This window comes from Ambystoma mexicanum, chromosome 1p, assembly GCF_040938575.1.
Source record: "Ambystoma mexicanum isolate Mex_15411 chromosome 1p, UKY_AmexF1_1, whole genome shotgun sequence".
In the NCBI taxonomy this organism is placed as follows: domain Eukaryota; kingdom Metazoa; phylum Chordata; class Amphibia; order Caudata; family Ambystomatidae; genus Ambystoma; species Ambystoma mexicanum.
This window is the reverse complement of record NC_090921.1, coordinates 179,337,840-179,349,792: the sequence shown is the minus strand read 5'-3', so window position 1 is coordinate 179,349,792 and position 11,953 is coordinate 179,337,840. Positions and strand designations below refer to the sequence as shown.

At 47.6% G+C, this 11,953-nt stretch overlaps 1 protein-coding gene across 1 annotated transcript in view; it reads right to left on the bottom strand.

The window, feature by feature from the left end:
* Positions 1-255: 255 nt before the first annotated feature.
* Positions 256-11,953, bottom strand: part of WRAP53 (WD repeat containing antisense to TP53) — a 322,488-nt gene continuing 310,790 nt past the window's right edge. The window contains exon 11 of the mRNA XM_069646235.1: positions 256-3,996. Coding sequence (XP_069502336.1) covers positions 3,750-3,996 — 247 coding nt within the window. The 3' untranslated portion in view covers positions 256-3,749. The remainder of the gene's footprint in view (positions 3,997-11,953) is intronic.

Sequence of the window (11,953 nt, the reverse complement as noted above, 5' to 3'; positions counted from 1 at the left end):
GCCGCTCAATTAAAGGAAATCTATATTCGACAGTGTGTACCACTTTCAAAGACCTTTGAGCACTGCCAATCAAGTCACTAGAGGCAATCAGCAAATAGCCTCAGGCAGCTGGCAAGTAAGGTGAATACAATTTCATGAAGGAGACTGTTTGCATCCAGGGAACGGTCATCCAGGTGACCCTCGGAGCCTAGCGGGAAGATGCATGGAATAAAAGAATTGACAAGAACAGCTGCAGTAGAATTAAATTCGAGAAACTTTGCATGTTACCAGAAATAATTTATTCTCATTTCCTCTGACAAAAAATAACTTTACAAAATATTCTGCTACACAAAAATATACTGTTAAAAAGAGTAGTCTTAATCGGATTCTAGTTATACATACACAGTTTTTAAGAAAAGTGTCCCAAAAGTAGCTGGACAAAGCACTACTCACTTAACATAGTTGCAGGTTACGATTTCATTTAACAGGACTTTTTCTTCTAGGCTGAATGTGCACAGCAGAAATCCCTCATCTGTTATTGAAATGAATGTGGTTTTAACTGTGATGCAATCAAATAAACACCATCTATTCTAAAACCTGAACTCGCACACTGTGTCTATATTACGCACCATTTGAAGATGGTGGCTATGGATTGTGAGCAGATATTCCTGATGCACCGAATACGGCAGTGGGTCTGGCAAAGGCGACGACTGTGGCCTCTTCTGCTGAGTCATGCATATGGAGAGCCCTGATGCAGCCAGAGTGCAACAATAAGTCTAGCAACGAAAACACAGCAGCCCTCCAACCTTCCACAGTGGTGATTAACCAACAAATGGCTGCTTCTAATATGCAAATGCTCTAAAATGGCAGCAACAGTGTCCCTCTGAGGGGGGGAAAAAAAGTAAACTAGCAATAAAACGAAACTGAATTCTTGTTCCCATCTGGGTGAAGCCAAACATTATTAAGAAAACCAAAACAAACAAAATAGAAGTTTCTGAACTCGGTGCTAAACAGAAATGCAAGTCTTTAAGCAACACCAATCAAATGAAGAGCTGCACAAAAGCAGGACATTGTCTATTGTTGGGTGGGTAGATGGTAAGGGACACTGGTCAGTTTTGGCAGGGGATAAAGCATGTACTAGGCACTGCTGTTTTCTTGAGTCTTTAGGGTAAAATGGCACAGTGCCGATTATTTTCGAGCCTAAAAAAAGCACTCTTTTCTTCGCACTGAGCTCTCTCCTAATACTATATCAGAATTATCGAAATGTAGTGTCCTCTCCAGCAGCACCCCAACAAAGAGAATTAACAATGTGTGCACTGTATGCGTGCACTGTGTTATGGCCTGTTAAGGATGGCCATGTTACTTACCTACAAAAGTTCTGTAGCTTGTTGCCGGCTGCAGATTCACTTGCTTTGCGTTTTCCTGCAACCCAATGTTTAGATCCAGAATGGTTAAAACAGGAATAGCCTTATCGAGAGATGTCTTAAGAATGATCATGGGAGCGGCCAATTTTGAGAAAGCATACAGGTCAGTATTTTGGGCAGCGTGAAAAGTGCTTCAGAGTTAGCAGGCCTAAGAATCTGATTCTTCGAGGAACAGCAGGGTTCTGGAGACCCCTTGCATACCAATGAAGCTGGAAATAATGCACCAGTGTAAAACAGAATTCTACTGGCCAAATGGATAAGCACATGACAGAGCAGTAGAAGAGACTACTTACAAGGCCAAAGGGCAACGCCGTGTCACCTGTCCTCATTATGTGATAAGTATCACAAAATGGGAAAGGTTGTACTTCTCAGAGATTCCTCCGATAGATTTCAATCTTGACCTCCACCCCGTCGTACACATTCATCTTCTCACCTGAACAAACATAGGTTGCCATTTCCACAGTCTTCAAGCCTCCTTTCTCAGCCCATGCAATATCAAAAATGCATGTAGGGTTTCCATTTCACATTTCATGACTCAAGGAGAGAAAATAAAACACGACTGAAAGCGATGGTTATGGTAGTGGGACCAAGGAACAATGATGGATTAAAAAAATAAAGAATAGCTATTGACCAGTTGAAAAGCTCCTAATCTGTTAATGCTGCTTTTGAAGGTTGGTGTTTGTTATGGATTCTATATAGGTTCCTGCCATTAAAAGACCTGTGGATTATCAGTCAGACGAAGAGGTCTACAGTTGGAGCCTGAAATGCCACCTGGAATTTCAGAATCCTCTTGGGTTGGAGGACACACAGAGATCCGTTGGCCAAGCAGACATGTTCAGAGGACTGATCCTTTAACTCACTACCTTTGACGTGGCTAGGTGGTACACCTGAAGCTATAACAGATAGCCAGATGACCATCTAGTATAGTGTATCAAAAAATGTATCAAGCAGAGGCGAGTTAGACATAAAATCGTCCTGAACTGATCAGATTCCTCAATGCTGCTTGGCAGACTTTAGATTTTTACCAAACTGAATACAAGAAACAGCTATTGCAGATGGTATCAGACGTTGTTCTGCCACTTTGCAAGTTTCAGTAACTGTAATGTTACCAAAGTGAATTAACCTGATAAAAGCGTGTTAGCTACTGTGTAGCAATAGCTTGATGCTTGCTACAATTCACCGAGGAAGATACAATTTGGAAAAGTCTTAACAAAGCCCCTAATCAATTATCATGAATTCAGAATGTGTCAGATTTGGTCTAGCTATCACATCAAGAGCATTCAAAGTGTTGGTAATGGTGGCCATGAAAACAAAACCGGCAAATGAAGTGGATGAATCAGAATATCAGCATTGACCTGGCTAGGGCGGAGGAGGTTTAAGCACTAGTCTCTGAAACACTGGAAGGGTGAAATGACGATAATGCCTGGAACAAATCAACCCGAAGTGCAGAAGCGACGGCTACAACAAAATCTACTGGTCAAGAAAAACAACATTATGTGGAGCATAAGTACTAAAAGCAAGAGGTGTTGCAGCACATATCTGCGGCTCACTGTTTGAGCTGTGCGGAGGCCCCAGTGCTGAAATGCCAGGGAATGCTTTAGGTAAGGATTAAGGTGCAAGGGTGGAACGGTATTGGATGCCATTGGTAGATTTAAAGCGATGGGGGGGGCGGGGTGTATGTGTGTATATATATATATATATATATATATATATATATATATATATATATATATATATATATATATATATATACACACACACACACACACACACACACACACAGAACCTCAGTGGTGGATTAATGGGAGTACTACCACTGGATGAACGTGAACTGGAGTGAATTGGCACAGAGTACTGAAATAGGAGACATGGTGCCAGAGGTTTGAGCCAAGATGTCATGGAAGAACCTGCACCCTCCAGCTGAAAAAAAGCATAAAGGGAGGAGGCAAGACGTGAGAGTCCTTGGCTGAGCAGTCCAAGAAAAACAATACAGCGTGCTTTTGTTTAGCCAGACATTTTTCAGACAGGGAAAAAACACATACAAAGTACAATACAGATGAGAATTAAAGCTGCTCTTCAAGTTCCCCTGCTGAGGGCCCTAAAATGCCTTCATGCCAATGAAAAGCATTCACTGGTGAATGCAAAGTATTTGGATGGCAGAACAAAACTCCTCTGGTCTGCAGCTTTAAGTGGTCACATTCCTTAGCATTGACGCCCCAAATCGAAAAACAACCTTGTCAGAGGGCTGAAAAATGCCTCTAAATATTATAAAAGTGGATGTCTACTGGCGTTATCATATGCCCAGTATTGCACTTTAGAAATGCTTTAGTCAGGCTGCCAGTCTTTTTAGAGTATAGTCTCTCCCTGTGGAATCACTCCTGGTTGCCGGACCGGTTGGCATAGTCCTTCCTCTTCCTCCATCTCAGGGCCACCGCACCACCACAGCTGCAGGCAGTTCTCACTCCGAATGTGGCGATGGGTCATAAGAAATCCATCTGTGCCTTCTGCATTGTCCTCTTCGGCACTATCGCAGGGCTCTGGGAATTTCCTTTGGCCCGATGCAGTGGCCAGCAGTGGCATGTTCGGGTGCAGACTAGGGGGGTGGGGGGAGAGCGAGAGAAGAGCACATCGTTACATTCCTGACAAGATTTCCCAACAATTTACTAACAATTTCCCTTTCTGCATACACCTCTCAAACTCCAAACCAAACACAACCAAAACCTACAGCACAACAAACCGCACAAACATCACTACACTGCAACAACAAAACAAAAACACACAGTCTTGTACAACAGTACACGACGACTAACGGCCGCAAACACCCCAGGCCCAGCCAACGGACCCACTGGGCTGAGGCCGCCAACAGCACATCACTGCTCTCTTGCAATTTTCCTGCTTCCTCCCACTAACTCAACCTCCCCTCCTCTTTCAGAGCTGCCAGAGCGCCAGGGGACCACTCCAGTGGTGATAGTGCGCAATACAAATGTCCTTTAACATTAACATTAATACAAGGGTAGTAGACCCGGTCACAGTTATGCAGTCAAACTCAAGAAAATCGGTCAACCAGCTTGCAAATATACTTTACTGAATATTGGAAGACAGATTCGAGGAAAGTATATTCCCTCTACTGCTTTTGTGATAACACAAGGTTATACTAGGCAAGAAAGACCTTGTTGGTGCAATATACAATTACAGTTGCTTTTCACGTCAGTGGAACCGAGTCTAAGATAAGCAATACCTCATTACACTCATTTTGGATGCTCCAGGCAAACCAAGGTCAGCTACACCTGGAATGGCACACCGCTATTCTAGGCAGGTAAGACCTAATGTTGTAACATACTATTACAGTTGCATTTCAGAACAGTGCAACACAGATTGAGTTAAGCAAAAACGAACTTGTTTTAGGATGGCACACAGCTAACACAAAGTAAGTAAAACCTATATACTTTTTAAACTGGCTTATCAGCAACTTAAGAGGTAAGTATAACCTAAGGCAGACTTATTCTGAACAGGCTAACAGCAGGTCAGGGGAAGCAAGACCCAATTGGGGACACTCCTTCATTTATCTTAACAGGAATAGTAAAGCAAAACCAACGACTTTTGGGGAGGAGGCATAACCAATTCACAGGTGAGTAACTTAACCTTATGTATACTTTTTAATAGTGCAACACACATTCAAGGTAAGTAAGAACTTTTGTAACTGTGCAGAGTTACAGATACCAACCAACTTCTCTTACAAGTAAATAACTTGTGCACACTGGTTATTCTTTACAAGGCAGAACCCTTTTCTTATCCAGTCCTTCCCTTATTCTAAAGCATGAGTTCACTCAGAGGCCGTAGAGGGACCCTAGTGGTCTAGGTGCCAGCTGTGGGCAGGGTGAGATAGGTTTCAGTTGCAGGCAGAGTCAGTTCCAGAGAAAGACTGTTCAAACACGTATTTCACTTTAAAGTCAGTTGAGGGTCCAGGGATTTCAGAGAAGACACCCTAGGAGGATTCCGCAGTGGGCCTGGGTGAACTGTTTGAGTGGCCTCCCAATCACAGAAAACACCCCAAAGCTATCCAGAAATCACAATGGCTTAAGGTAGGTAAAATTCCCCAGCCAACACAGTAGCTCTACAGAAGAAGAGTTGCAGCAGGAAGACGTCGGGATCTTCAGCCAAAAACCCGGCCTATGTATTCCTTTGTCAAGAAGACAGACAGGACTTGGAAGAACGTTTGCAGCAGGGATCACGGAAGAAGGCTCCAGGCAAGAGCTTTTTCACGGTTTGGATGCGGCTCTGCGATTTGGCACCTTTTCAGGAGCACAGAAGAAGACAGAATATCGCGGGTCAGATTCTCGTCATTTGCAAGGTCCAGCACTCTGGTGAGGGGACATTTCAGACCTGAATCGTGCCTCTGAGATCCAGCAGGGTGCGCACGAAGTTTCAGCGAGATTCGGAAGACCATGCACCGCACAATGGCTTGAGGTCACATGGTATTGCAGCCCGCAAGGTCACAGCACGGCGTGGGATGGATCAAAATGCAGGTCTTCTTGAGTCTAGTGGGTCTCACTAGGTTCTGGGTCATCGTTTTCGGAAGTCCCCAGGTCGATTGGACCTGACCTTTATGCAGGAACCCAGCCAATCAAACAGACGTGCAACATTCAAACTTGATGGTTCGTGTAAGGGGGGGGGGGGTTGGTAGTAGTTTCAGGACAGCCAGCCTACCAGTTTGAACTGGATTCTCGCAGTCAGGCTGTATGACAAAAGGCTGCAGAGTGTTGGACTCCTCCCTCGCTTCCTACCTTCACAGACACTCTGGAGCCTGGGCGGGGAATCCATAGGATTCCTGCTGAAGATAAAAATCACACAAAGGAATTTCCCGCCCTGGATGTCAGGAGAAGAAACAAGAAAGGATAGGGCATGCTGAAAAATAAGACGGGCCATTTTGGTAAAATGGGCACCCATAGGTGCCTTTACCGGGGCTGTGCAAACAGCCCGCGGTAATGGTGCACCGAATTAATAAAAAGGTTCAATGTCAACAGTCATTAAAGGTAAGTTTGTCATTGTAACATAAAAGTTACATTTAAAATGAGAAAGGGGATACTCAGTATCTCCCCAGCACTCCATGACGTGGGGGTGCTGGTCTCACATAAAATGTAAAAGGGATCCAAAGATCCTTTCTACCCTTTGGAACTGTAGTTCTCACAAGATTAGCCAGGGAAAGTTAAAAGGGATGCCCCTAGGGCAACCCAGCAACAGTAGGCACTTATTGCCAAAAAGCTGTCAAAGAGGATAACGTTTAAAAGACACTATGGAGAGTCTTAAAAATGGAACCCATAAAAAGAGGAAAAGATTCTGAGAATGTGGAAAAATGTACCCAATCACTGAGGTGTAGGGAAAATAATCTCGGGGGGCGTGGCCAGCCCGCATGCAGTAAAGTCGGGCTTCCGTGGAGCTCCGGTCTGTGATCCTGCCAAAATCTGAATTATCGAGTTAAAATTGTCTGAGCGACGATGTAAAACATAAATCCACGAAGGAGAACCGGCCTCCAGCACTCGCCCCTGGTCCCGTGGAGAATTGGAGTAAGAAAGAACAATAACGCGGGACGCGAAACCGAGCCCCTGTGTCTCACAAGATGGCGGCTCCGACGGTGTGACAGATACGAGGTGAATTGGTATCCTTGGAGGCACGGCTGCGGGGAGCAAACGGGGCGGTTCGCCTGCCCCCTGGTCGCGGCCCGGTTCGCTCGCTTGAAGGTGCTGAAGGGCTGCTGAGACCGCGGTCTGATCGTCGGAAGAGGAGTTCCGCGGGGAAGTGCGGCGGGAAACGCCGAGCGGCTGAAAAGGAACCAGCCACCCAGCGGAGTTGGAGCGGACTGCGGAGGGGGAGCACCATCGACGGCGGGACGAGCCCGAGGTGTACTGACAGAGGCCAACGAAGCGGGAAGACCCAGCCAGGTACCAGGGACTCAAGGAGAGGGGGAGAGCCACGAGCCCCCCCCCCCCCACACATCGTGCAACTGGGAGGCAAGCGCCCCGTTAGGAGACCCACGCAACAAGGGTAACAGGCGCGGCCCACGGACCTGCGCCGAAGCATAAAACGACTTGGACTGGGGGCAACCTGGGAAGGAGCCCGTCGGGTCCAGAGGGATCCCCAGGGGCCGATATCGGAGCGCCGAAGGTAAAAACTGGGCTACCCGACATATTCCACAACAGACAATAAGTACCGGGTTGCCCGCTCTGCAGAAAATTAGGCACACTCATTTGGGACACCGCTCCGACAGGAGTCCGCCCCACTGCAGCCGTGGAGCTCCCGCGACCGTCTCCCCCCCAACACACCGTTTGAACTCAGATTGAGGGGAGGCATTGTCCCTGAGACCCCCTGAAACTCAGCTGGACACCGCCACCCCGCCCGAAGCCCAGCGCCAACGCTGGGGAGGAGCGGGAACTCGATTGGGCAAGCTTCCGAAGCCTAATTGCACCCAACGCCGTCTTACCAAAGAGCAACATACGGGCACACTTGTAGGTAAAGGGTGTGGCAATATATTGTGGGACCGTTGCCCCCTAGGGCAATTATCGCAGCAAACAAAATCAACGGCAAGGTGTGACCGTTGAGACCAGAGAACTAAAGGAGGCTAGGTCCGGCCAAAATCAACAAAAGAACCACCCTGAATTGCTCTGCAAGTAACTTATCAGAACGAAGGTGGGTCGCCAGGGCAGCGTCAGACCTGGGCCACCGGGCATCGACTTGATAGGGGAATCTCACCTAGTGGATCACACCTGGCGATACACGTACTATACCACAAGCCAGGGACCGAAGGAGAGGCCGACATACCCTGCAGAACCAGATAGGACACACAAGGCTGTGAGCCTGGAAACGGGGATGTCCCCCCCCTAGAGGCAAACCAAAATTGGTCACAATGGACTCCTTCACAACAGTCAGACCCCAAAGACAAACACAACCAGATCGGGAGACAGCGGAAGAGCCACCCCACCAAGAAATGATCTCAAACACACACAAGTCCTACAAGCAATAGCGGCCCTCCGCACGTCAGTCGAAGGAAAGATCGAAGAAGTGAAATCGGACATACAGCTTATGCGTCAGGATGCCCGAAACCTAACGGAAAGGGTAACAGCGGCAGAAACTACCCTACAAGATAACGTGGAGAACACCCAAGACCTAAAAACAAAAGTTCAGGATCTAGAACAGAAGGTGGCCAGGCGGGAGGTGCGCTCCGAGGATGCCGAGGGTCGAGCCCGCCGGAATAACATTCGCATACTGGGGGTCCCTGAGGACATAGAGGGCTCGGACCCGACGGAATTTATCGAAACATTGCTGCTACAGGAAATTGGTCCAGGGAACCTCTCCCAAGGGTTTTCCGTAGAAAGAGCCCACAGATCCCTCCAGAAGCGCTCCAACCCGGCTCCCATCCACGCCCAATCATTGCTAAAATTCTGAACTTCCGAGACCGGGAAATCATACTGCGGTACTCTAGAGAAGGCGGAGAGATCAAGAGAAATGATGTGGCAATAGTCATGTACCCAGACTACACCCCCACAGTGCAACGAGCAAGGAACTCTTATCCCAATAAAAGCATGATTGCGAAAGCTCAACCTAAAATACATGTTGCTATACCCATCGCGCCTCAAAGTTTTATATAAAGGAAGAGCGATATTCCTTGAGACCCCAGCTGCAGCAAACATGTGGCTCGAACGCAATAACCTGGCTGAGGGCAAAGATGAACCACCACAACCGAATCTGGGCTGACCACGCACCTGCCATGGCAAGAAGAGAACAGAGACCACCCCATATGAATGTATAAAGCAGACAATCGCACCATAGTTTGAGTCCTACTGAGATCTAAGCTAGATCGGACAGGAACTCGGAGGAACATATGGAAGAAAGAAAAGCGACCCACCCCACCGAAAACTGTGCAGGCAGTCCGCCTACACACTACCTGATCCGGAAGGCCAGGAGTGGCCTGGAAGGCTCGGGATCCCCTGAGCGCTGCACGTTGAAGCAACTGCTAGGGACAGTTCGAGTTGTTTGGTTTGTTTTCCCCATGCACATAATGGGAGTTATTCAAGTTAAAAAGTCTCCAAAAGTAGCAACAGAAGATGCCGGAGAGGACGGGCAGGGAGGGGGAAAGCCGAAACTGGACGAACAAACGGAAGAAGTAGGTGCCTGACTGAACTAATGGATACCCTATTAACACACCATGACGACTAGAATAAAAATAATATCTTGGAATGTAAGGGGCCTAGGAACTTACCCACGCCGAAACAGAATTAAGTCATACTTGAACAGAAAAGGAGTGCAAATAGCACTGTTACAAGAGACACATTGCACGGCAGACTCGCTGGCCAAATTATGCGAGCATTGGGGAGGACAAGGAATTGGAACCACGTACTCCAAATTTTCTAGAGGAGTATACACCTGGATTCACCCTCATTTAATTAAGTCGGAAGTTGACCCGGAGGGCAGGTTTGTGATAACGTGGGGCCGACTAGAACAGGAAGAGGTATGTGTAGTGAACTCCTACCTTCCCAATACTAATATTCCGGCATATCTGAACTCAATGTATCCTAAACTTGCACCATACAGGCACGGAATTTTTTTTTGGGGGGTGGGGGGGACTTCAACTGTGTACGGGACCCCATACTCGATAGGTCCCAGCCCCACCCTAAAGGTCCCTCAACAGCAACAGCGGCCCTGTCCTTATTAATAGACGGATTGGATCTGGCCGACACGTGGAGGGACCACCACCCAGACGCCCGGGAATACTCGTTCTTCTCCTCCCCACATGATCTCCATACAAGATTAGATTATGTCTTCGTAAGCAAAGAGCACCTATCACAAATAGACGGTGCAAAATTCCTAGGGAGAACCATCTCGGACCACTCACCACTCTTAATAGAGTGGAATCACGCTGGCCCTAGACCCCCTATTCCCATGTGGAGGATGCCGACAGACGCCCTGGGAGACCTAGCGTTCAGAGAAGAGCTGCATGACTTTATAGAGGTGAACACCGGAAGTGTCTAACACTTGAGCTCAATGTGGGACGCCCTAAAGGTAACAACCAGGGGGGAAATCACAGCAAAAGCGGGAGGCATCAGAAAACAGCTCCGGGCCGAATTAGACCAGTGGGAGCGAGAGATTGAGCAATCGGAAGCCGCCCCGGTGAACGCACACCAAAAAGAGGACACCCTCAAAACACTTAGAGCTAAATGCAAACTGGCATGGGACAGACTAGCCAAATTTGATTATACCACTAAGACTAACAGGGCACACACAGAAGCAGGTTGCTGGCCTGGCTGTGCAAGAAAGAACACCCACGGCACAATATTACCATGATACAGGATGAAGACAGCAACAAATTCCAAACGCAACAGGGTATAAATGACGCCTTCAGGTGCTATTATGAACACCTATACTCCCACGTAGACCAAGTTCCCCGAGAACAGATTACAGATACCTTAGAGGAAATAGGCCTCCCCAGATTAACCCCGGAACAAATTGAGGCCCTAGAGGCAGACATCACAACCGACGACATAACTGAGGCGATCAAATCACTGGCCACCGGCAAAACCCCTGGGAATGATGGGCTAACCGGCGAATTTTATAAAGCATATGAAATGTCCCTTACACCCTTATTACACAAGGTTTTTCGAGAAGCATATGAGAGAGGGAGGTTGCCCGACAGTATGAGAGAGACCCTCTTGATACCGATCATCAAACCCAACAAACCCGCCGACGTTTGTGGCTCTTACCGCCCAATAGCCATGCTTAACTACGATGTGAAAATTCTGACGACGATACTAGCAAAGAGGCTAGCTAGAATCATAGGGGAGATCGTGCACACGGATCAGTGCGGCTTTATACCGAGCCGGAATACGGCCATGAACTTACGCAGACTGCAACAGGGTATAAACCAAACGCAGGATTTCGCGGCCCCGTGTGCACTACTATCCCTGGATGCCATTGAGGCATTTGATTCGATATATTGGGAGTGGCTCGTGGCGGTTCTGGAAGCTTTCGGTTTTGGCCCGGGGTTTATTAGGTGGGTCAGGATTCTTTATACGGAACCCAAGGCTAGAGTGAAAACCGGAAAATACATATCCGACGCCTGGGACATATGCAGGGGCACTAGACAGGGATGCCCACTATCCCCCATGCTCTATGTACTAGGACTAGAACCTATTGCCATCTATTTTCGGAAACAATTTTTTGACGCCGGGATACGCTTGGGGGGAGAGGATCACATCATCTCACTTTATGCAGACGACGTACTACTGTACGTTAGGGACCCACACAACAACGTACCCACAATGCTGGACGTCTTAGAAAACTTTGCAAAGTTCTCAGGTATACAATTTAACAGGGCAAAGTCCTGCCTCTTCCCTCTAGCGGGCCTCAGGAACAAGGTCATATCAGAACTCCCTTCCCTAGGGGTACAATGGGAGGTCACTCATTCAAATACCTGGGAATACACATAATGCACACCCCGGCATTAATGCACGAACACAATACGAAGACAGCAATCCCTGCCTTGAGAAAATCCATGAACT